This window comes from Carassius auratus, chromosome 8 (assembly GCF_003368295.1).
Source record: "Carassius auratus strain Wakin chromosome 8, ASM336829v1, whole genome shotgun sequence".
Lineage (NCBI taxonomy): Eukaryota > Metazoa > Chordata > Actinopteri > Cypriniformes > Cyprinidae > Carassius > Carassius auratus.
Genome location: NC_039250.1, coordinates 7,764,313 through 7,789,590, shown reverse-complemented (window position 1 = coordinate 7,789,590; position 25,278 = coordinate 7,764,313). Strand labels below are relative to the sequence as shown.

General features: G+C 36.3%; 1 protein-coding gene across 8 annotated transcripts in view; it reads right to left on the bottom strand.

Annotated features, from left to right (window-relative positions):
• The window catches only part of LOC113107158 (tight junction protein ZO-2-like), a 296,039-nt gene that overhangs the window by 18,812 nt on the left and 251,949 nt on the right, over nt 1–25,278 (bottom strand). For 6 of the 8 annotated variants that reach the window (XM_026269460.1, XM_026269459.1, XM_026269462.1 and 3 more), the window contains exons 2-8: nt 15,035–15,088; nt 10,812–10,936; nt 10,078–10,180; nt 8,233–8,821; nt 6,596–6,699; nt 5,348–5,501; nt 232–343 (exon numbers count right to left, since the gene is read on the bottom strand). In XM_026269460.1, coding sequence (XP_026125245.1) covers nt 232–343; nt 5,348–5,501; nt 6,596–6,699; nt 8,233–8,821; nt 10,078–10,180; nt 10,812–10,936; nt 15,035–15,088 — 1,241 coding nt within the window. Of the gene's footprint in view, nt 1–231; nt 344–5,347; nt 5,502–6,595; nt 6,700–8,232; nt 8,822–10,077; nt 10,181–10,811; nt 10,937–15,034; nt 15,089–15,978; nt 16,009–20,844; nt 20,864–25,278 lie in introns of those variants that run through there. The other 2 variants (XM_026269467.1, XM_026269466.1) reach the window with 2 other exon arrangements.

The window sequence follows — 25,278 nt, the reverse complement described above, 5'->3', positions numbered from 1 at the left end:
GAATATACATTTGAAAACCAGAAAATGCTTGATATCTATACAAATCATTGGTTTCCAGACACTGGACCAAACTAACTTTCATTACACGGACAAAACACACTTTTGGGTAGACAACTGAATTATTATTTTTGGTGAACTAACCATTTAAATGTCCAAAGACTTTTTGGATACATTGTATTACTATTATTATGTGTCAAACATATCAGGAGCTGATCTTCATGCGGTCCTCACCTGGCGTTCTCTCGTGCTACATCATTGGAAGAGTGTGAGGAGAGGTCAGACTGGCGTGACCTTTGGTCATCTTGAGGCGAGTAGGAATGGTACGACTCCAGCTCAGAAATATCTGAAAGAAACAAAAGTCTACGATGAGAAGCAATGGACTTTCCTTCAACTCCTAGGACAAGAAAGAGACGAGGCCCAGGAGAGACAGAATTAAATGGACCCACAACCACAGAAAACAGACCACCGTGTTACTGTCGACTTGGTGTTAATTGGCCAAGATCTGCCCCGTTATAACTTACTCACTTCTTCTTATACTGTATATACTATGGGTTTATTTGTCCACAGCATATCCATGCCTTTTTTTTTTTTTTTTTTTTACCAAACACACAACACAAATCATGGAGATTTGCAATGCCTATGTGACTCAAATGCCCAGAATTTCATAAAGCTGTCGTGGAGAGACTAATAGCAGCGTTATACAGAGGCAGAAGGTGTGTCGGACAGCTGTGATTAATCTTTAGGAACAGAACACCCTGAGAGAGGCAGAGAAAAAGGACAGACAGAAGTAACATCTATAGAAACTGTCTTGGAAAGCAGAGATGTGTGCAAAAGCAGCTAATGCTTGATTACATCGACACTATACTGATACTTAAAGGAATAGTTCACCATTAGCCTCATGTCATTCCAAACCTGACTTTTTTCTTCAGTGAAACATAAAACTGGATGGATCTGAAGACTTTACCGATTAATTCTTAAACCAAAAATCATTAGAGTCAGTCAAACAGCTGAGAACCTAATCGGTCTGATTTGTGAACAAATCATGCAGTCGGATTTTTAAACTCTTCATTTTAAACGAATTGGTTCAAAAGAATGACTTACTCTTGAAACAGACATTCTCAAGTTCAATTCAGTGAATCAATGACTCAATTTCAGCATTTCTTGAGTTAGCAGCTCATCTACGTTTACTACTTTTATTATGCTTTTGTATCATATCCTATGTCTGCATACAATTTTTGCTACACAAAAGAGAGTATCACAGGTTTTGTAATAACATGAGGGCAAACTATTCCTTTAATTTCCCATTCTAGAGCTCTACTTTATCCAGGATAGTTGGGAATTATTTGATTACAAGTAAAACCAACAAGAAGCAGAGCAAGGAAAATGAAGTATCTCCCTGAAAGAGTAAGCAGGACAGAAGTAGTGACGGCCGGGAAGGAAAAAAAAAAAGAGTTACTGTGTGGTCTGCTGGTGACCTAAGTGCATGTCCAGTGCATGGCTGCTGGTGGGCGGAACCCCACGACTGTCCTCCAAATCTACAACACACTCCAACCATAACAGAGCAAAAGAACACTGCCGCCCACCTGCTTCAGAGCTTGGGGGGCTTAATGCTCAGAGCTAACAGAGTACACAGACAACTATGCTCACAGCACTGTCTGCAGATAAACTAAATTTAGTTCACAAAATTGGTTTAAAGATGTCCAAATTTAGTTCTTAGCAATGCATATTACTAATCAAAAACTAAGTTATTATATATTGTAAAGTAGGACATTTATAAAAAAATATCTTCATGATTTTTGGCATAATAGAAAAATGTATAATTTTAACCCATACCATGTGTTTTTGGCTATTGCTACAAATATATCAATGCTACTTAAGGCTGGTTTTGTCACACATATATTTCTGAGCATGTCATGAAACAGTGGCATTAAGTGTCTTGATATCCTAATAGCAAGAAGCTCGTAAGTCCTGTAAAGAAGATTCATCATCACTTCAGTGTGTAACTGGAATGTTTGCTTTTCTAAAATGATCCAAAGAAAGATTTTTCTCGTTGCTAAATTCATTTAAAAGAAAAATCAAAAGCAGCATCCCAATATACAGTATATTAATGATTTATTCAGATGACGAAATTTGATCTTTTTCTCTAACGGTTTACTTAACGGCATTTCATTTGAATTAGGCTATCATTCAGATTATTTATGGATTATTAGGGTGCATGTACATGTAGTGTCTGAGGAGTATCAGGGAGGAGCAGGGAGCTGGTGTTTTTCAGGCTGTGGGGGAGAGAGGTGTGTTTCCATCTGTTGGGTGGGGATGAAATTACAGTCTGTCTCTTAAGAGGGGGAGAGACAAACCACAGAGAAGAGACAGCTGTGTGTACATTCCCTGAATACAACCCAAAACAGCATGGCCAGCACCTCTGCTTCAGCTATACAACCACCATCACTGATGTAGTTCACAGAGCTACTGTGACAACACACACACAAGCAGCATAACGAAGAGATTGACAGAGAGTGCAACACACACACAAACACAGATGAAATTTATTATATATATATATATATATATATATAAAGATCATCTGCTATCTCAATATTTGTGTATTTGGTTTAATTTTAACCTTTCTCCCCAGAGAAATAACATTAAAAGAAAAAAAAATACATAAAATGAATGTTTTATGAAAAATATTTTTGTAGAAAATGTACACACACAATAAAACAGTTACATAATATTTTAACATTACATAAATATAAAATTAAATTCACCACATACATAAATACTAAGATAATGTTATACTTACGAAATACTTTATTATATTATATTTAATATATAAAATATATAGAAAATCTAAAAAAAAATTTCATCAAGTCAAATATTATTAGTTATTAAAAGCATTATTTAAAAAAAATTTACTTTTATAATAATATTGATATATATTGTGAATAATTCTTATTTTGCTTTGATATTATTTCGGTATTATTTAACTTTACCACACACAGTGTGTTGAATTAATTTCTATAACACATTTCCCTGGTCTTATTTAATATCCTTAAAAGAAATCACATTTTTATTACTTATATAGCATAGCATACTTCATAGCAGTCGAATCAAATCAAACAACACACAACCACCCTACATTCATTTCTCATTGAATATACGGTTTTACATAAAAATGTGGTGCATTACGGAAGTTAAATGTGTTGTGAGCGCATGCGGTCTTTAGACACAATCACCTGAATTTCCATAGAACTGTGAAAGACATAAACTAACTGGAGTGAATGCCAAATAAATGAGGATAAAGACACAAGGGACAGCGCTGATTTCCAACAGTAAGCCTTCAACCTATCCAAGCACGTACACTAGCAAAGTCACAGCTTCTTGAATACAATGAACAATAAAAATGAAGAAATAGCTGAAAGCTGGCTATCACATCATCTAGTCAAAATGAAAAGCAGTGCACAATGGCACGTACGAGGCAATGAACAGTACGTGCTGCATTTTTATGGCAGGTTGTAAATCACATCTTGATTCTACTGTAATTCTCCAACAGCACACAATGCATTGAATACATACATGAAGTGGGAAATGCATGCTTATTCTGTACTGAATTGTACTTCTTTCCACCTGCATTTAATACCTCGAGGATGGTAGATCTGAAAAATACGATATCCAGCTGTCCCACCCTAACAACAGCTGAAGAGTATGAAATAGCATCTGAGAGACTGTGTCACGCTTCCAGACAGAGTTTCTCTGCCATGATTAAATAAGTCACCACCACACAGACGTAACATTGAGTAGACTTATTTATTGATTAAAGAAGGTATTAAAAAAGAAGGTTAGCATCAAAATATAATAGCACAGTGTGAAAGCTTTACAGGTTTGTTGAGGCACAGTCATGATTAAAGATTAAAGGCAACCAGACTTTATGTAGTGTCTCTGCAGTCCATCAGCTAAAAGTATGACATATCTGTATTATCTGTAAAAAGAGAACACAAAAATAGCATTTCTGTCGTAAGCATGCGGTTTGCTTTTTCTCATATAAGCGCATCTTTCTGGTTTTAAAATATCTTTTGTGTCCAAGTGTGTCTATGTATCTGATAGCAGGGTTAAGATACCTGCTATTAACATCCATATGTCCATGTATTTTTCAAAATAATTAGAATAAAATTGAATGAATAAAAAAAAACGACAATATTACAGTGAGCTAAAACTGAAACTAAAACCATAAAAAGCATTTATAAAAAAAAAAAAAATGGGAAAAAATGAAAAATTTGAATTGTATGTTCCAAAATAACTAAAACTGAAATAAAAAGCAACAAAACTATATAAACATACATATCTTTTTAATTTTATTTTAACCAATATACATTTAATTTATTTACATTGTTTCACAATAATAATATAATAATAATAATAAATATTTTCATATTACATCAAATTAAAGAATACAAATATAAAAAAAATAACATTTTTAATTTATTAGAATGCATACAATTTAAAATCGATTCAGATTATGTGAAGTGTAATATATTATGGCTTCTGCTTTTTGATCTGACTGGCATTTTCTTTAAAAGTTGCATCTATCAATTGAAGTTTCAAAAAAGAGATTTCAAATGTGTATGCATTATCTGCCACAATAAAAAAACGCAACTGGATCTTTTAACTGAAAAGTAAGCCTTTTTTTAACACTGCTGCTATATTGAGTGTTGCGATTCCTCCCATTGGTTTTTCTATGAATGGATTGTCCCACTATACGGTCTCTGATGTGGTCCACTAGTGAACAGATCACCCAAGACGGATGTTAATAGCAGATATAAAAGGGGGCTGTAAATCTCAGCTCATTGCTAAAAAGCCACAGTCTGTATCTGACATTACAGTCTTGTAATTTCTAAATGACTATGTGTTCCTGTTAAATATACTATCAATCTATACTGTAACTATACAGCCAGAGGAAGTTTTATTACCCGTGTCCAACGGCATTAACACTGCATCACCTCTATAGAGGACCAGACTCATTAAATCCATGGCATATAGTTGAAATTATGCCACTGGATGATAACCCTGCTCTGATTCAGACGGTGACAAATTGGGTTTTGTGCTTCAATACTCATTTCGAGTCTATTAATAGTGATTCAAATAGTTAACGGTAATTTATTACAGCCTCAGCGCCTAGCGAATGTGTACATGATATTACTAATCTGATTTATCCATGCCAATTCACGCTTTTATGCTTTTAATTAAAGTGTGGTGTTGGAGAGCAAACAGCCAGAGGGTGAGCACCACGGCTCAGGAAGCGCTGAAATGAAGACTAGTCCAAAAGAAACACAGTGTGATAGGAGGAGCTTACCGTCGGGCTCCGAGTCGCTGTCTGCCAGGGCAGGAATGCGCACCAGGATCTGTCGGTGGTCTCTCTGGACCACCAGTTGCAGCCTGCCCCGCGATTTCTCAATCAGCTTACCGGCGTCACTCAGAGAGAGGTTCTCAGTCACCGTCCCGTTGATCTGAGACAGACACAGATTCATATCATTATTGGTTTACGTCTGATGATGAGTTGTGTGAATGGTTGATGTATATATACACACAGATAAACCGTTATTTTTCTGTGATTAGAACTAAAAATATTGTAATTGATTACTTCCCCAGGACTGTATTTGCTAATATTATTAATTTGATTAGTAGATTACTATATTAAAATATAATATTTAGATCCAAATATGTCCATGTACTTTTCAAAACTATTTGAATCAAATACATAAATATATTTAGAGGAAAGGAAAAAAAAAAATCAGGGTTATTCTAGTTAACTTAAACCATAAAACGGTAAAAAAAAAAAAAAAAAAAAAAAAATAATAATAATAATAATAATAATAATAATAATAATATATATATATATATAAATAATATATTCAATATATATAAATACAATAAACTTTAACTGAAATAAGTTATATATATAAAAAAAACAGTTCTCAACATTTCTCAAAAAAAAAATTATTAAAATATATTTGGTAATTACACATTTATATTTTATTACTTTTATTCACCTTTTTACATAGAAAAACGTATTGCAAAATAATGTTTATGTCATTAACTCTCTTTAAACTGTGAAATCATGAATATACAGGGCTTTTTTTTATACATCTTTGTTTATTATATGCCATTATATTTATAAATATTTAGAAATTTTTTTTAGCAGTTAATTTTTTTTATACTTTCTAGTTTTAGTAATTTAGAACTTCAACTTTAGTCATCAAGGCAAGATTTCTTATATTTATTTATTTTTAAGTCTTTTACTCTTTGATTATTAAATCAATATATATAACATTTACATATATTTTCTGTTATTTACATGTATAAATAACATTTACAATTTTATTTTTTCTAGACTTTTATATATATATATAGTTTATTTTTTTCCAGCTATATTTCATTTAACAAAAATGAGTCTTAATAGTGCACTAGGTATTGTCATCAGCCACATCAGTGAATTAGCAAAATATGTATTGAACACAGAAAGCCACAGTGATTTTATGACAATGATTTAATGCATGAACATTAACAGTTATTGTGTGAACTTGAAGGGTCTGATAGGTACCTTAAGAATGATGTCGCCCTCCTGGAGATTTCCGTCTCTGGCAGCCAATCCAGTGCTGGTCATCTCTTTGATGAAGATCTGGCTGCCCAGCCGGAGGCCGTACTCTACAGCAAATCAGAATGAAACTTACATGAACCTAACAACCATGATGACCTTGACCTTTTTAAGTACACAGCCATCCCTCCAGCTGTTAGTTTAGTGGCGGCTGAATGGGTCAAACACCACAAACAATTCAAATGGAAACTGAAAATGTGGAGTATTGATCTGACTTCTGTAAAGCGGTCATATCAAGTCATGATTACACTTTTGAGACAAAAATGATAGATGTTCACAGTATGGGAGTATGCTGTAATTTTAAACAAAAACTCCTAGCCATGCTTTGCATATTCTTCTAAGAGATGGCAACATTTGAAACAAATGGTTTACAATAAATTTTAGGTCCCTGCTGTTTTCAGTTTGATCTTAACTGTTATGCAGAATATTTTAGAACCGACTCTTTAGTAAACCAGTCAGAATATAATGAAGCTTCAGAAAGAGGCTGTTATTGAAGGATGGGCTATCACTAATTATACCTTATTATACTAATAGGACCTTAAAAAGAAGCAGACCGTATAATATATACTATATTCAAAAGAATATGTAAGAATTATTTATTTATTTTTTGAAAGAAGCTGCATTTATTTGATAAAGAAATGTGGAATATAGTGAAATAGTATTACAATTTAAAATATATATTTTTTCGATTTCATTATATTTCAAAAGGTAATTTATTCCTGTGACATCAAAGCTGGTGTCTGCAGCCATTATTTCAGTGTCACATGATCCTTCAGAAATCATTCCAATATGCTGATTAAGAAACATTTTTTATTATTATCCAAGTTGAAAACAGTAGTGCTGCTTAAAATGTTTGTGGAAACAGAGATACATTTTTTTTTTAGGATTCTGTGATGAATACAAAGTGCAAAAGTTCAACATTTATTTGAAATAAACATTTTTGTAACATTATAAATGTTAGTTTTGATCAATTTAATGCATCCTCGCTGAATACTGTCAAAGTATTAATTCAATAAAAAAATTACGAACCCTAAACTTTGGAACGTTTGTGTGTATTCATTAATGTTTTTATAGTGAAATGCTGCCATTTTGCACTTTTAATTAGATTAATCACTCATCGCTAAATGTTATTTCTAAAAAATAAATAAATAAAAAAAACATTCAACTGCTTGCTGAGAAATTGTTCACAAACAACTGTCTAAAAGCTCATTTGCATGAGAAAATATGAACTTGCAGCAAATTTATGCCAATGTTTGTCATAAACATTGATCCAACTTCAAGCCTTTCCTGTAATAACACCCATACATTATTAACTTATTATTGGGAGTGAGATATTTACGTTTGGCTGTCAAGAAATCTAATTTATATGGATAAGGCAATAAGATTCCCATCAAAGAAATAATTAAATTAAATTAAGTCAAAGGTTCTGCAAAGAGTGCAAGATAACTTGGACCTCAGTGGAAAGAAAAGAGTAATAAAACAAATTAACAATATGACCCTTCTAAACTGTTTTAATAATTTTTCAATCACTAATACATATTTAATATATACTACTGGTAACAAGGTAATCCTGCAACTCTCACCTTCATTGGGCCTGTTTTTCACCAGCATGACATTGATGGGCGGCTCCAGGGGTTCATAGTTGAACCGGTCTCTTCCTCTGTCTTTCTCTCTGCTGGGTGACGGGGAGTGATCCTGCAGCCGGTCCCTGCTGTGACTCCTGATCATCTTGTCATCCGAACGAGTGTCATACCTCCGCGTGTCGTAGCCCTGGTCCCTCCCGTAGCTTCCACCTCCGCCGCGGCCTCTACTGTGCTGCCGGTGATAGTGAGGCTCCGGGCTGGATCCGCGCTCCAGCGTCCGACCCCGGCTGCCGTCCCTGCGGTAGCCGCTGTCAGAGCTGGGCGACCTCTCCGCGCTCCTGCCTCTGCTCCATTCCCGCTTGTAATCCGGCTCCAGGTAGTCTATCCGGCTCTTTTCGAGACTGCGGTCACGCTCTCTGTCACGGGGGTAGCCCAGGCCACCGTTTCCCCGAGGGTAATCAGAGTCTGGGTCAGTGTGAACGCTGCGGTTGTCCTCGGGATAATAGCTGGATAAGTTGTAATCGCGGCTATCCCCGCTCGGGGACGGCGGGTGCTTGAGGACAGCCACCTTGCGAGGCCTTTTTACAGTCTATGAGGAGCAATGAGTACAATTAGTCTTTATACATTCAGCCCACTGTTATCAAAAGGACCATATCTAAAAGTAGACATTTAACATAAATATACTATATAATCAGGGGTGCACATAATTTTTTCAGCCTGGTTCTCATAAGAGAACCTGGAGATTTGTTTTGGTCCTCACACTGCATATAGCGCGACCCATTAAATAAACTATAAATAATGAACTAATAAAAGTTATAATGTTAATGCACTTAACTTATTTCGTTTTTTTTAAATAAAATAATAGTAAATAAACAAAATAACAGTGTGTGATGATATTATTAAAAATAAAAGGCAGTCCTAGTATTAAATACAAATACATTTATTTTATAGTAAATTAAAAAAATAAAATGCTAATATTTATCACTACTTTCTTTGTTTGCCTCTTTAAGAAGAATTGCTTTATGTATTCCCCAATTTTAAGTCGCTTTGGATAAAAGCGTCTAAAAATAAATAAATAAAAGCGTTTTCATCATATTCACACTTAAAATCAGCAGGCTTTTATTTTGGCGGGTTGCCGGCAAGTATACGCGCTTCCGGGTTTAGCGCTGCTGCTGATTAAAGAGCGTCAGTGGATGAATGTCACAGGTTTGCATTATGCTTTGAAAACGCCATTGCATTGCCTAGATGTAAGCTTTCAGGTTGAAAATAAAACTTACATAGTACAGTTTGTGATCTAAAATGGTAATTGTGTATTAACAGCTGTCAACCATGTCGGTACGCAAATGAACATTCAGAACATTTATACAACGCATTTTTTATTTTGGCATGCAGACCTGCGGACCACTTATGTGCACCCCTGTATATAATATTTATATAATAATATACTAGTAATAGCTTTGTATATTTTTCAGTTTAGTGAAAATATTAAGTTTTAGTGAATTTCAGTGAGTTTGTCAATTTATTAGCTTTTGTTTTGTTTCAGTTTTTCCAAGTAATATTCAGTAAGTTTCTAATCTAATATGTATATTTTTTCAGCTTTATTTCAATTACCACAAATATTCATATTGATTTACTTGAAACTAAACTATTTGACATAAACGTATGGTTAGAAATAGGCTTAAAAATGTCCTTAAAGTTAAAAAATTACCCTAAGAAAATCAATTCCAGGAGGCAAATACTGGCCCTTAATTAAGATATCTGACACTGCTAACCTATACTGATATCCAAAGTAAACAAACTTATTCTAGAAGGCCTCTCGTAAAAGTCAACTTGAAAGATGCTTACTATTTTGGCCACTTTCCCACATTTCCGAAGTGACTGCACAGCAAACGAATGAGGCACATTATCCATGGCGATGGTGTTGACCTGTATCACGCGGTCATTCTCACTGTCCACAACAAAACAAAACAAATGTTAAGTCTACAACAAAACAGAAACAATCCATGCTATATTATTATGCTGAAACACTTGGCATTTGCAATGCATTTCACCTCCATAATCTAGTATATGATGCATTTCTGAAAATGTATATTCAGTGGGAAATAATGTAGGTCTGTTTTTAACTGAATCAGCCAGTATTACACGTAAAAGTAAAAAGTAGTTCTGCAGGGATAAAATATTTTTGCAGACTAAAACCAGCTGTTTTATATGTTAGGTTATAGCCTACAAGTAGCTTTTTAATTCTGATAATTGCATTTAGGCTTCAAAATTCATAAAAAGTTAAAGATTCATTTTTCAGGGTTGCCCTACAAAAATATGCCATGATTGCAATGCTCTATTAATATATAATATAATTTCAACCAGCCTTGATTACTTTACAACAACATGCACTAATAAAACATGCACAATACCACCAAAGACATTTATTAGGACAGTAAGCATGATATTATTTGATTTCATGTAATTTTGAAGAGCTCTACTTGAAAACCCTATACTTATCAACTTGCCTAAGCTGGTGTAAAACAATGGTTTACCAATACGCTAAACACGCATGCATTAGTACGGTGAGTGAAGCGTACAAGAGCAGTCCATCGGCCGGTCCTCCTGGCAGCACATCTGACACAATGATGGACGTCTCTCCGGTCTCCACATTTGGATTGTCCCGGCCCCCAGACACAGCAATCCCAAAGCCCATCTTAGAGTCCTGTGAGAGAAAGAAAGAGAATCACTTTCAGTGTGAAAACCCCACCAAAGCATTTCCTCAGTCATATATCACAGCCAGCCTGCCCAGAGCAGGAGTGTTTAATATCGCTGCACAGAAACGTGCAAATAGCCGGCGGTGTTACACAATCGCGTTTGTGCGCTTATGATGAATCTTTCATAAACTGTGGCTGCGTGCCGCCACAGTGCGGTTTTGCAGAAAGCCACTGCATGCCAAAGCTAATGGAGACATAGTTCCACCTCATTGCTTGGCCAAATAACAACCTGCTGTACCTGCCTCAGAGGAACGCTGAATAAATAGAGTCTAATGAGTGGGTGCAGTGGGCTTGATGCAATCTGCTCCAAATATATTCAGGCTCAATTAAAGCCAGAGATAAAACCTGACAGAACGGAGTAAAACTGAGATTTCAGAGTGTTATAGTGTTGGAGGGATTCATCTAGAGATACACAAGTCAACCGGCTACTCAATCACAACAATTTTTGGAGGGTATTTTTTGGGTGATATGTGCTCTGGGAGTGCACAAATGCAAAAAAATAATAATTGGAATCACTGGCCAAAAAATTACATCTGTATGGAAATATTACAAAGTCTGTAAACAGGGCGTTAAGTTCACAAACTGTTGCAAATTGTGCAGGAACTACGATGTTTGGCATGACAATTCTGAACTGAAAATTCATGAACGGTGCTCAACAGACTGCCAGTGACTCTAAAGGTGGGCGGTAACCATATCATGGTTTGAGTAAGTGAATATGGATCATGATATGCCACATAAACGTCTAAGTACCCTTTTTCCTCCAAACTTTCCCAAGCTTATATCTTTGCTTTTATGTTGCAGTGATAAATGAGTCTATTCTTATCTGAACTCAGCAATCTGACATTCCAAAGTGCTGAGATGTTTTTCCAGGGTGAGTGTGATGTGGAGATGGTGGTGATAGCATCAGTGTGTTTGGATAGAGTGTGTGTGAAGCCGTGCGATCTGTCATGTGCGAGATAAAAGATGCACATCCTGTTGTGCTTGATGTTGGAGGAAGAAAGAATAGGAGGAAAGAAGGAGAAGATGGGAAGAGAGGGAGGAGGGGTAACTTCTGATGGGCTGAAGCACTTCTACAAAAGGAAACACAAGCATGAGTTTTTGGTAAAATGACAACCATAGCGGTGTCTAGGGGTATGAGATATTGACAAAAAAAAAAAGATATAATCTCGATATTTTCTGGAATTGTATCAATAACGATAATTTGACGATATTTTGCTGAGTGTGTTATCAGGCTGACATCTTAAGGACTACTGTGGAAAGATGACTCCTAATGTCTCTGATATTGTTTATATTCTGTGTGGTGGTCAGTTCACAGCAGTGATAGAAAGTAGCTAATCTTTTTCAATGAGTCTAAATAGATTTTTACCTTTTATGAGCATTTTTACCTTCATAAAGCCATTTTTTTTCTAAAAGTGTGGATCATCTTTTGAGTCAAATTCTTACATTTAATCAGTCGGTTAGAATAAGACTTTTGGGCTTTTACCAGGCAAATTAAATCAGTATCTATGGCATTATTTTACTGACAAATGTCGAGAGCGCTTTATTGTAGCGTGAAAGCACATTAATACAATGTGTGAGCGCGAATCTCTCCACTCATGCATGGATTTCCTTTGCTCTCGCACAAAACCAGATGCATGAGCTCAGATATACGCTGCTCTCGCGTGGAGAGAGTGCACACACTTAAAACGTGTCTCTCCTCTCGCTCAGACTGTGTCCTGTGCACTCTCAGATCTTTAAAAGCTAATATTAAGTGGATTTTCATGAAAAAAAAATCAGAAGTGAAAAACACTGGATTAAAAAAAAACATTCCTATAAATGTCCAAACAGAGATGCTATTAGAGCATTTATTATTATATCTTGCTTCATTTACATCTATTTTTACATTTGATGTTGATTTGAGGAGTTGTAACTTATTGCAATCATACGAACTGAGAATTTTTTGCAATCATTTTAAATTCAGTTGAGGTATCTATCTGACATATGACATAATAACATTGATGTTTTATTTATTAAATCATTACGGCCATTGGCTATAATATGTTATTTTTAGATAAATTGCTCAGAGACCAACCCTTTTTTTTTTTTTTTTTTACATTAATTAGGGGTATGCGCTATTGACAAAAAATCTCGATAATTTTTCTGGGATTTTATCGATAAAGGTAATTAGATGATATTTTGCTATAGAGTGTGTTATTGTGCTGATATCTTATCTATAATTGTGTGAACAGCTGACTCCTGATTTTTATTTTATATTCTTCTTCTTCTGTGTGGTAAATTCACAGCAGTAATAGAAATTCATAATTTCCAACTAGTTTTATAGCCATTTTTACCTTTAAGCCATTTTTTCTAAAAGTGTGCACCATCTTTTGAGTCAAATTCTTACATTTGGGCTTTTACCAAGCAAATGAAATCAGGATCAACAAAATTGATCTTTGCAAAGCAGAGGAAACACAGAAGCAGCATTAGAAGAGTCATTTAGATGCATTTACACACTGTTTAATGCAGCTTTGAGGTACATGGAATACTTTTAATACATAAATAATGTTTTGATATTTTAAACCTAAATCATTGAAAACTGACGTCTGAAATTATTTTAAAAATGAAAAATAATGATAAAGATTAGGGCTGTGCGATTAATCGAAATCGAAATAAAATAGCAATTTGAGTGTGCACGATTTCTAAATTGCTTTATAGCACGATTTTCCGCAGCCCTGAGCTCCCGCAGTATGTTATCTGAACCAATCAGGATGCAGCGCACCTAAGTAGAGCACGAGAACAGAGCAGACTGGGCATATGCCTAACTCCAGGTTCACACACTCTGTCTGTGATGTGTAGCCTTTTTTCTGGACTTTCACACTGCATGCGGTAAAAGATGAGAACAGAAAGGGTTATAAATAGAAAGGTGCGAAAAGATTTATTAGCACTGAGAGAGTTGTGAGTGCACAGGACACAGGTTGAGCGAGAGGAGACACGTTCTAAGGCAGCGTCTATATGAGCCTTTATACAGTCAATGATCTGAGTATGCGCATCTGGTTTTGTTCACAAAGCAAAGGAAATCTGTGTGCGAGCGGATAGATTTGCGCTCGTGCATTATTTTAATGTGCTTTCGCCTTACAATAACGTGCTCTCATTGCTGCTTCTGAACCGCATACACATAACTTACTGTATACGCACTGCAGACTCGGTACGTGTAACCCTTGGGCAATAAATATATTGGGCAAAACATATAACACCTGAGGCACCGCTACAGTGAGCTTTATGACAGATGCATGGCAAAAAAAACAAAACAAAAAAAAAACAAACAAAAAAACATCCCTGAACACGGGTTTTATTTTATTTTTTTATAAAAAAAAATTGCCATATGTCTAGACTTTGTTTGACATCTTTACTTGGTGATTATTTTGACTTAAGTCTGTTCTAGCGACATGTTATAAATTTTTGATACAGCTCTAATTGGTTTTGCTATGATTCTGTTTGGAATTATTTTTGTATCAGCAAATATTGTATCGATGGGTATGAGAATCGATATCGTATCGAGATGAAGTATCCAATTTACACCCCTACTATAATGAAACAGATGATTTTTATTTCAAATAAGTTCTTTTGAACTTTCTTTTCATTAAAGAATCCTGGAAAAAATGGTGCCATATAGCGCTTATATATAATATACAGTACAATAAATCAGTACAACTTATGTAGCAAATCAGTATATTAGAATGGTTCTGCTGGATCAATGATGCTGAAAACTCTTGCATCACATAATCTTAAAGATTATATTCTCCTAGCTCCAGCACATCAGTGACGGTGAGTTTCAGATGTTGTGTGTTAGAGAGGCTGGTAGAGTGTTTAGCCTGGGTACCGCAGGAGGTTCTAGTCTGTTTGTTAAGAGGGCCATCCATCTGTGCAGCGTGTGTTCAGTGGCCCCTTTGGCAAACAAGCATGAAACTTCTGGTTCACAGCCCTGCTGTTCTTCTACAACACATTTCTAAACATGTAACTCTTAAACCTGTATTAAGTTAGTTATTTGATATAAAAGAGTTTCACACCCGCTGAAGAGTCACAGTGTACTGCTCCCAAACGGTCTCCTCCATTCCTGAGCCCTGTGTGGAAAAGAGAAAGAAACCATCATTAATCACCAGTCAGGCATCTCTAATGTCAGTATGCTGTGTGATATGATGTGGAGTTGAGTGGCTCGCACACAAAATTGGTCCTAAATGAAATGTCCTGAACTAATTATTTCATAATTACATGGATGCACATATAACATTAAAGGAATATTTCTGGTCGAGTACAACTTGAACGAGACAGAATCTGTGGCAATTACATTGGACACACATAATAAGTAGGTTCTCCTCCTAGAATAATAAACCCAACTTCAATATATAATTTTCTCTTATTCTACAGAATACCACAGATTCTATCTATACACTTTAAAGGTAAAGTGTGTCATTTTTTAAGGTTAAAATACTGTCTTATATACCAGTTTGGGTATAAAGGAATGGGAAATATGTTCGGGAAACTATACTGTCAAGGTGACTGACAGGGCAAGCCATTACGCTTATGCATCAGCTTGAAGCTTAAAATAAAGATTTATCATGTTTTGGGCAGCCTGGATCACATACTTTTCCTGCATGAGCTCATTCTGTTTCCTCCACTATTTTTAGATGCATTTTTGTCAATGGAAATGCGTTACTCAGTGCTGTAAAGTAATGCGACTGGCTGAAGTTGGACGTGCACTGTGGGCAGACCTGACTAATCGATAATAATCGATTTTATCAATTAGTTGTTGCAGCCCTAAAAAAATATATCCAACCCCAAATTTGAACAACAGTATAATTCAGATTTAGATCATGCCATCTCATTTTACACACTTCACCGTAAAGTTGTAAATAACCAGGTATAGTCCTTAAAATGAGATAATGAATATGAATATAAGTCAATATATGAAGACCCTCCCCCTCCCCGGCTATATGGTATCATCCAGAAATACCTGTGAACGCCTCATTATTTGGTACGACTCATTATTACGTCACTGCATCAAACTGAGGGTCTACCACATATGGCAGAAGGGTGTGTATGAAGGATGGGCCTGTCATTTCCACAGCTCACAAGGGCGAAAGCACCATTTTTTATTTTTAAGAATAATTAAGACATATGATGACTGAATCCATGTCCACTCTGTGCAAGCCAATGACCTTAAACATGACAACAGGGTCTGTATATCCCTCTTTAGGACACATAGAAACAACCAGCCCGACAAACTCACACACACACCGCTCAAGGGTGTGTTTGTTCCAAAGAACGGACAGACATACCCATTAATATTGATGATTAACTGGAAACAGGCACAGCACAACCCAACCTCAACTAAACCATGACGACACAAGGTTAAACCACGGTGACTTTGTCAACATGTCCAGTTAAGAATAGAAGTCTTTAATTAAACCTGATTCTACTCTCATTAAACGTTTCTCCCTACCATGTCAACTCAAACTCGTCTATACAGCACTTTTCACAAAATACACATCATTCGAAAGCAGCTTCACAGACAAATAATGAAGTTACTATTTTATTTTCATTCCTTACATATACTTTTCTTTCATTTTCTGCACTTCCCTTTAGCTTTTCTTCACAGACACACACTTCCCCTCATCCCTGTTGGTGTGCAACTCTAATTGGAGGATTCTGCCTGCAGACTCGGACTACTACAGAAGCGTACAATTAGTGTGGACATGTGCATTTGTTTGGCTCTCCACAAGCGCTCGGATAGTGCGCTATGCAGCAAATAAAACTAATCCACAGAGAAAGTGAATAAAGGGCCGGATGCTAATAAGCTAAGACAGCTCTCCTCCTCTCCTCCTGTGGCTAGTGGAGATATTGTTCATAAGAATGTGATGAGAAAGACGGATAGCGAGAGAGCTAAAGATGCTGCATCATCTGAAGGCAGCTCAGGCTGCTTCTATAAAGCACTCGCTTCCTTGCTCTGGAAAAATGATGGGAAGTTTCATAGCTAAATGGAAAATTACAAAGCTGCTCGCTTCATAAATCAAAGAACGCCACAGGAATGTCCCTGAAGGCTTTTCAAATATTAAAACGGACAACAATTATGAAAAAATTGATCTTAATCTAGTTTGCCTGATCAATTTACTAAACAAAAATGCATTTATGAGCATACAGAATACCCTCATATTGTTCCAAACCTGGATGACTATCAGGTTTGATGTCAATGAAAATCATGAAATATTGGACGATCGTTACAGACGTCAAAACCAATCTGAACTCGCATGACAGGATTAAACAGCTATGAATGTGGCAAAGGGTTTCAGGAAACAAAACTTTGCATTTCAGTTTTATATCTCACTATTGCATGGCTTCAGAGGAGTTATTTAGAGGAATTTTATCAATTAATGGTTTTTATGACATTTATAAAGTCATTGTTTAAGCTGAAGCAGGCCCATCGCTATAGACAGTTGCAGAGATGAAGTAGGCCAAAACCATAAATGAGAGCATTTTTAGCACTTGTTGGTCTATCATAAAAATACAACAACAAAAAAAGGTTTTGTTTAAATGCCTGAAAATAATGTCTGTGGTGAACAAGTTCAAGATATTTTCATGATTTATTCTACAAAATAAAATCAGTAATACCCCCTTGAGATTTTTAAAAGCATTTACTTGTCTTGATAAAAGGCGGTTGCTATCAAGTGGCTAAATGGGAATACAGCGTGTGTGACATTAACCGTCTTTTCCATTAAACTCATTTCCGCTTCCACAGCTCCAATGTCTTTATAATCATACTCTTGCAAATTATACTTCAAACTTTAAGGGAAAATGTTTTCTTTAATAAATGCATAAAGAGATTTCAGAAGCGTATTGATGGTGATGTTGAAGTCACGGAACCAAGGGAGCCGTTCGTTTATATTCTATTTTTAGCTTTTAACTTTTAGCTTTTATGGCAATTGTATTCAGTTGACTTCAAAATTCATAAAAGTTCATTTAGGAAGATTATCTTGATGAACAAAACATAAGAATCATACATATTTGTTGGTTGCAGAGCTATTTTCTGCAACAAACCCAATAGGATTTTTCTTTTGGCTCTTGGATTTTGTCATGCAAACCAGGGTGATGCAAACTTGGGTTGGCCTACAAAATATATCACTGCAATGGCCTATTGCATCAAAAAAGCACCAACAATACTCTGCAAAACATTTCCATTTATACAAACTCATCTGAATTGATATTGTTTTTTTCCTTATTATACTGAAACTCCTAATGCACATGCTCCAGATGTGTTACGCCTTGGTTATCATGTGGGTGAGACAGGTTCAAGTCTGATCATTTTACACATGAAGTACACACTGGGGCTGTGTGTATAAAAAAAAAAAAAAAAAACTTTCTAATAATGCAAAAATAAAAAAACTATATATCCACAATCCTTTACTTAAAATGTCTCTGAAACATCACTCATCCCTTGTGAGAAGTAACCTAAAAATCCCTCCATTTCTTTCTCCAGACTTATTTATTAAACTCCTCACAACAAGGTCAAGACTGTCATCTCTCCAGGACAGGACCCTGTGAGCAGCCTGAGAGGAGGACCCTGCTGGTCCCAATACGCTGATGTTTCCTGTTGACAGGCCCATCACACCACACAGACCCGAGAGAGCAGGGCCGCCGGGACAGCATGTAAACTCAACCTGCAGACCACAGCACGTCACCTTAACATGTCTGAACAGCCGTTCCACACAGCAGATACAACAGGTTCGACATGTGACGCGCACAAACACACACACACACACACTACACCCACTAGAGCAGTAAATCGCCCGCCACACTTGTCAACAGAACACCTGAGCAAAAACAAAAGCATAACTGTATAGTAAAAATCCCCCTCTATATGATAGAGAAGTCCTGGTTGATATTTATTAGCGGTCAACCACTATGTTTTTTTTTTTTTTAATCTAATCTATAAAACAGGGTGGTCAATTATGATGACAAAAATTTATGACAAATGCAACGTTTACAAAATTGTAAAATCAAACGTAGTTATTTTACACAAAAATCGCTGTTAAAATATTTACATTTTATTTGACAATGCTATAAATTGCTATTAACTAGCCAATTCAAATCACTTATTTAGGGATAGTTCACCCAAAAAATGAAAATTCTATCATTAATTACTTGCCCTCATGTCGTTCCAAACCCCTAAGGCCTTTTTCCATCTTTGGAAGACAAATGAAGATATTTTTAATGAAATCCAAGACTTTTGACACCCAAAAAGTATTTTTTTGTAGCTTCATAAAATGATGTTGGAACCATGATGTCACACGGACTATTTGATGTCCTTACTACCTTTCTGTGTCTTGAATGTGGTAGTTCCCTTGCTGTCTATGCAGGGTCAGAAAATTTCGGCAGAAATATTTTAATTTGTGTTCCGAAGATGAACAAAGGTTTTATAGGTTTGGAATGACATGAGGGTTAGTAATTAATGACAGAATTATAAGTTTTGGATGAACCATGCCTTTAAAATGTAGCATTATAAACGGATTAAAATCCATTTAAAAATAACGAAGGCATGTTTTCTAAACTAAATGAACAAGAAATATTAAATATACTTATTTTCATTTATACAAACCAACACAACAATGCCTAGTTATAAACAGCGATGTTTACCTGTATATTGTATTCAAATATTTCAATATATGAAAAAAACACTTTAAGTGATGCGCAAATGAATCATTAAAAGTTTTGATTCACCTTAACTCTATGGCCAATTTTGCAACTTAAATATAAGAGTTTAAGAACAGAGAGCTGAAACATCTGTCCTAACACTCGCCTATATGCAAGTTGTGAAACATTTAGTGAAATTTATTTCATATATATGATAATATACTCATCACCCAGCCCAAATGCACACACACACACACACACACACACATCAATCCACAAACACTCTAAAAATACTCCTCACACCTGAGGGATACACAGAGACCCAAACACCTGCTCCCCTCTGCCTCTCACGTTAATGACCGAAGCAGAAAACCCAGACAGAGAAAGAGTTTAAACAGCACGGCAGATGGATCAACAGAGACAGCACAGCCGCTGCCAGCAAAAGCTACGCTATGCGACAGGAGCCAGTGAAGTCCACACGCACACACCTGCACCTGCATTCCCGGCTCTCGCACGCCAACTAGGATGCTTCATTCAAACCTTAAATCTGCAGTTTACGTTCCACTCGTTATCATTAGTTTGCAAAGTTTCCGTTTCAACAAGCAACATCAGACGGACACAACACAAAACCACAACTTTCCCCAAGCACAAACGATTCACAAACCCAAAACGCTTCGCTGACATACAACACGACACGTCATGAAACTTTGCACACAATCACAAAACACGCCCACTAACGCCATACAAACCAACTCCGTACGAATCAAGCCTACTGCGGGATCTAGGAAAGAGGGGTAGAAACACGACAATCTTCTCTATAAGGTGGCAGCTGACGGAAGGGTTTATCCCTGGAGGATCAAGCCTCCGCGAGCGCCTTTTTTTCCATCCCCACCAGCAGTCTGAGCAGGCATGACGCATGCCTGGGTGAGAAGAGGATGATGAAGCTGTTCCTTAGCTCCTCGGTCTCCCCCCGCACCTCGATTCGCGCCCCTCCGCGCCGCCTCCATCTCTGGGCTCTCTGCAGGCGCACGCAACAACCAAAGGGAAGCCAGTTCACACTCATCTCTCCCCATGGCCACCCGACCTCCAATCTAATTAAGCTCTGAGGCGGAGAAGATTAGGCACCCCGGAGAGAGAGGGCGAGGGAGAGCGAGAGAGAGAGAGAGAGAGAGGGACTATAAATAAGACTCACGGAGCCACGGCGAGTCCTGAACGACTGCACAGCGCGTGCCCACTTTCGGCACAGCACCGTTTTCATGTCTGGGTTCTCTCTCTCTCTCTTTCGTTCTCTCGCTGTGATTCTGCCGGCTCCTCTTCTGATGTAATCCTAATACACAACTGGCCTACATTAACACACACGCACAGATCAATACCTACATATTTATGTGTACTGACGGAGTGCATACAACATTAGCCAATGCACACATACACACACTCCCAAGAAATCCCAAGAGACTGCAGCGATCCGCAGGACATCGGTGTTCACGTTAATATTTCAACATAGCGCACTGCTGAGGAAGCTTTACAACGTTTTTAAAAAAGCTTTAGGAGGGAGGCTCCCACTTTGATATGTATTTGTAGCATATGAAAGTCTTTTAGTGTTATGTATTTATCAGTGATGCATTTTTCTTACTGAAATCGAAGTCTTAATTTACTGAAACTGAAAATAATTGTTTTTACAATCATGTTTCAATTCACACAAACAGAGTGGTGTTAACAAAAACTTGTTTTTATGACAGATTTATTCAAACATGCATTAAATCATGAAGACAACATTTAAGTAAAAATATAAATGTAATAAAATATAGTGCATATATTTTAGCAAAATAATCTTCCTCTTCAAATATGTTAAAATAACTTGTTGTAGCAACTAATACACATTACAAAACTATTTAAAATAGTCAAGACATGTTTTCTAAATAGAACATATCTGAAAGTCAGAATTTGTTTCATATCAAAAGCAACAAAGCCTTTCGCAATTATTGGATGTCAGGTTAAGACTAGGGATGTCAAATTTCGATTATTTCCATGATCGATCGTCGTTTAAATTAACGATCAATTAATCGATTAATCGTTAACCATAATACTGCAAAATGCGTCTATTGCAGGCACGCAGTCAGCGGTATGACAGGATGTGCAAAAGCCACACACACAAAACGCTTTCTCACTTGAAATAAAGAGGTTTTAATCTGAATAAAATGCTAGTAGCAGGATTATAAAATGAATAGATGCGATTATGATCATTTGATAAAATGAAGAGAGCGCGCCATACTTTTGAGGTCATTTTACTTTGTTGACAGTTTCCAATCCCGCACGGAGAACGCTGAACGCGCATCTTTAAATGGTTTTGTGGTGCTCGTTGTTGTATTTTAAAGCACAATTGCAATGTTTTCAACTGACATTATTGTATAAAATTATCCGAAATGTGGAGCGCGTGTGACTGCGCTGCACATTAAGTGAACTACATCGGCGCTGCTGCACCAAAACACAGTTGCTCACATTAATTTGATCCTGCTGGATTCTGTCCTAGAAAATGTCCGATTTTTAAAAATCCGGCATACAGCGCATTAGATCGTGACAGTGCATGTGTGCAGACGAGGATGAGCGAGCGCGGCTTTGGCTAGATTTATTTGGAGGTTATTGCTCATGTCTCATTCGGCACAAATCGAAATGTTTCCATATTCGCAATGTATTTGAATGTTAAACTATTATTTATAATGTAAACTAGGCTTGTACTTAACACGCATTCGCATACAGACGGAAAAGATGATCCTCTTCATATGAGCAAAAACGTCCTTGGCATAACAGCAGAGTGGACCGGTATACTACGGTCTATTTAAACTGAATGCTCCAGGAATGTGTCGGTCACAGCGCCTATTAATCGCTGTTTTGAATCCAGCAATTATTTATTTAGAAATGATAAGATCTGATTATGACAAGTGTGGTATAAAAGCTTTGTTTATTAGAGGAATAATAGGTTAACTGGAAAATGTTACATCGCGACCATGCTTTTGGACCCCATAGTCTTCATTTACGCGGCTTTGTTCTGGTTTGCCGGTTGGTCACGAATTTCCACAAATTCAGTATATTTAGGCATTGTTTCTTTTCCTAAATCTTCATAGTCTAACCCTCTAATTTCCCAGGTTCATTTTATTATCTTTCGCTTTTAATAACTGTTTTCGGATCTCTTACTGTGGTAAACATGGGAAGGGAAATTAAAGATTTCATGAATTAAGAATTCGTTCGATTTATTAATTTGTTCCCTTATTTCACTTAAATCATGGGTTATTTAGGGAACAAAATTAATGAAACATGGACAATTGCCACATTAATAATTCGTAGGAATGAATTAACAAGTTGTAGGAATGAATAGACTACCTGTCCTGTCACGGTGTACCGCAGCCCTGCAAAGCACACGATATAAAACAGTTATCTGATGAAATGATTAGTAACTACATTTCTATTGCATTTAATGTTGAAGAACTTTTATGTTGTTTCTATTTTAATGTACTTTAAAGTTTAAATCACATTAAAAGCTTAATTTGTACATTGTGTATGAATGATGATGCTTTTATATATCGTCACCGTCACTCACAGCCGCTCGCACGTGTTGAGTGTGCATGAGCCGCACGCAGCCCAACATTGAATCGGTTAACCGACCATCGATAGCCTTAATCGATTGCATCTCTTATCGACAATTAATCGATCATCGATTAATCGTTGACATCCCTAGTTAAGACACAAATAATGTTTAGTTTAAGCATCACCTGAAAACAGCAAAGACTAAAGCCCAATGTATACTTTGTATTTTACACATAAGCAAGGGTCCACACACAGTGTGTGACACAAATTATGCCACCAGAATAGTGTGTGCAGGACACACATGCACTTTGACTTGGTTTTGCACAAATCAGTTGTTCCACAAGGTGGCAGCACTGGCCGCTGTTTCACAGTAGAAAACAAAACTAAAAAGACAGAACAGCAACTGCTACAAAATAATGGAGACTGCAAAAATAAACAGATGCTTTCATTGACAAGCACTTGTGTGAAGGGGTTATAAAATAGCAGCAACTTTAGTTAAAAAGAGTACAAAGATATTTTTATCTTCTGGAGAAAAATAGAGCAGACGCTGGACAAAGATGAATCTCTCTCTAGAGCACTTGGTGTCGACCGCCTGTGTCCGAGTACGCCTCAAATGGGGTATACTTTAAAAGGCGGAGCATTCAAATTTAGGCTTAAAAGTGACATAATAACCTTTTTTAGTTTATCAATGCTGTCTATAAAATAGATGCTGATGCCAAATGCACCGTCCAAAACAGTTTCAGCAGAATTAAAACAATAATTTTATAGCCTAATATTTTCAGCTCATTCCTACTATTCATTATTTTTATTTTTCTCTATTCCTTTTTCCATCTATTTTCCAGCATTAAATTAATGATGAAGGCTTGATGTCACTCAAACCTGAAAGAAACAGCTGGATTTGTGAACAATGTGAGCAACTGAGAATTCCAAGCAAGACAATAAGAGATCACGGGTCAAAACCAGGCACTCACGACATTGACTCTATTAGCAGTGAAAAGAAGATTAGAGGGTTTTACGCCCACTAACAATCTCCTGCCGTCACGGTCCATATTAGCAAGACCCCAGTCCTTAATCTAGTACCTATAAGATGATGACGACCCACTGATGCACACACTCTAATCTGCTTGACCCGACTCGTAATCTTCATTTCAATACTGTACAATTGAATTTATACAGGCCTAGGCATTTTCACATCAGACAGATATAATTACTGATGATTAGCTGTTCAAAAGAACATATTTAAAATAAAATCTTTTGTGACATTATGAATGTCTTTACTGTCACTTTTGATAAGTTTAATGCATCCTTGACGAATTAAGATATTCTTTTCTTTTCTTTTTTTTATTACTGGTCCCAAAGTTTTGAATGGTAGTGTAAAATACAATTTAATGATTATTTAATTTAAAAAAAGTTATTTTCACAGTAACTTTGTTAAAACCAATCGCTATATTGTACCCTTTATACATTTGTAACTTGGACATCATTTTCATGGTGAAATATCTGATTAATTAATGGAATAATCAATAGATTATTAATTTATCAGAGTAATTGTTTTCTAATATATTACACAATATAATAACATTTACATTTGTGAATTTGACAGACACGATGCAACAAACACTGAACATTAGAAGTTAATTTCCCATGACACTGATAGCACTACAGAAATGCCATAATGCCTTACAATAACATCAACAATGTGTATTCACAAGCTGTTCCATGGCTAACATGATACAAGTGGCTGATTTGTATTATTCAGTACTGACACTAAAACAGGCACTAAAGTAACCAAAAAGCAAACAGGCCTTGACATCATTCCTGTGAGAAAACAATGAATCCCCAACAGAAAAAAACTTACTGGAGCACAGTCACTCTTTCCTCTGAACACTGGGGTGTAAAAATAGAGCGAGTGAACACTTACACATCCTCAGACTGATGCTCTTTGTTTGCTCCACTGGACAGCCAGTCCTCCAAAATAAAGCACTAACTGTCTCTGAAAACAACTCCAACAATGGATGGAAAAAGAACCTCTTTGTCATCTAGA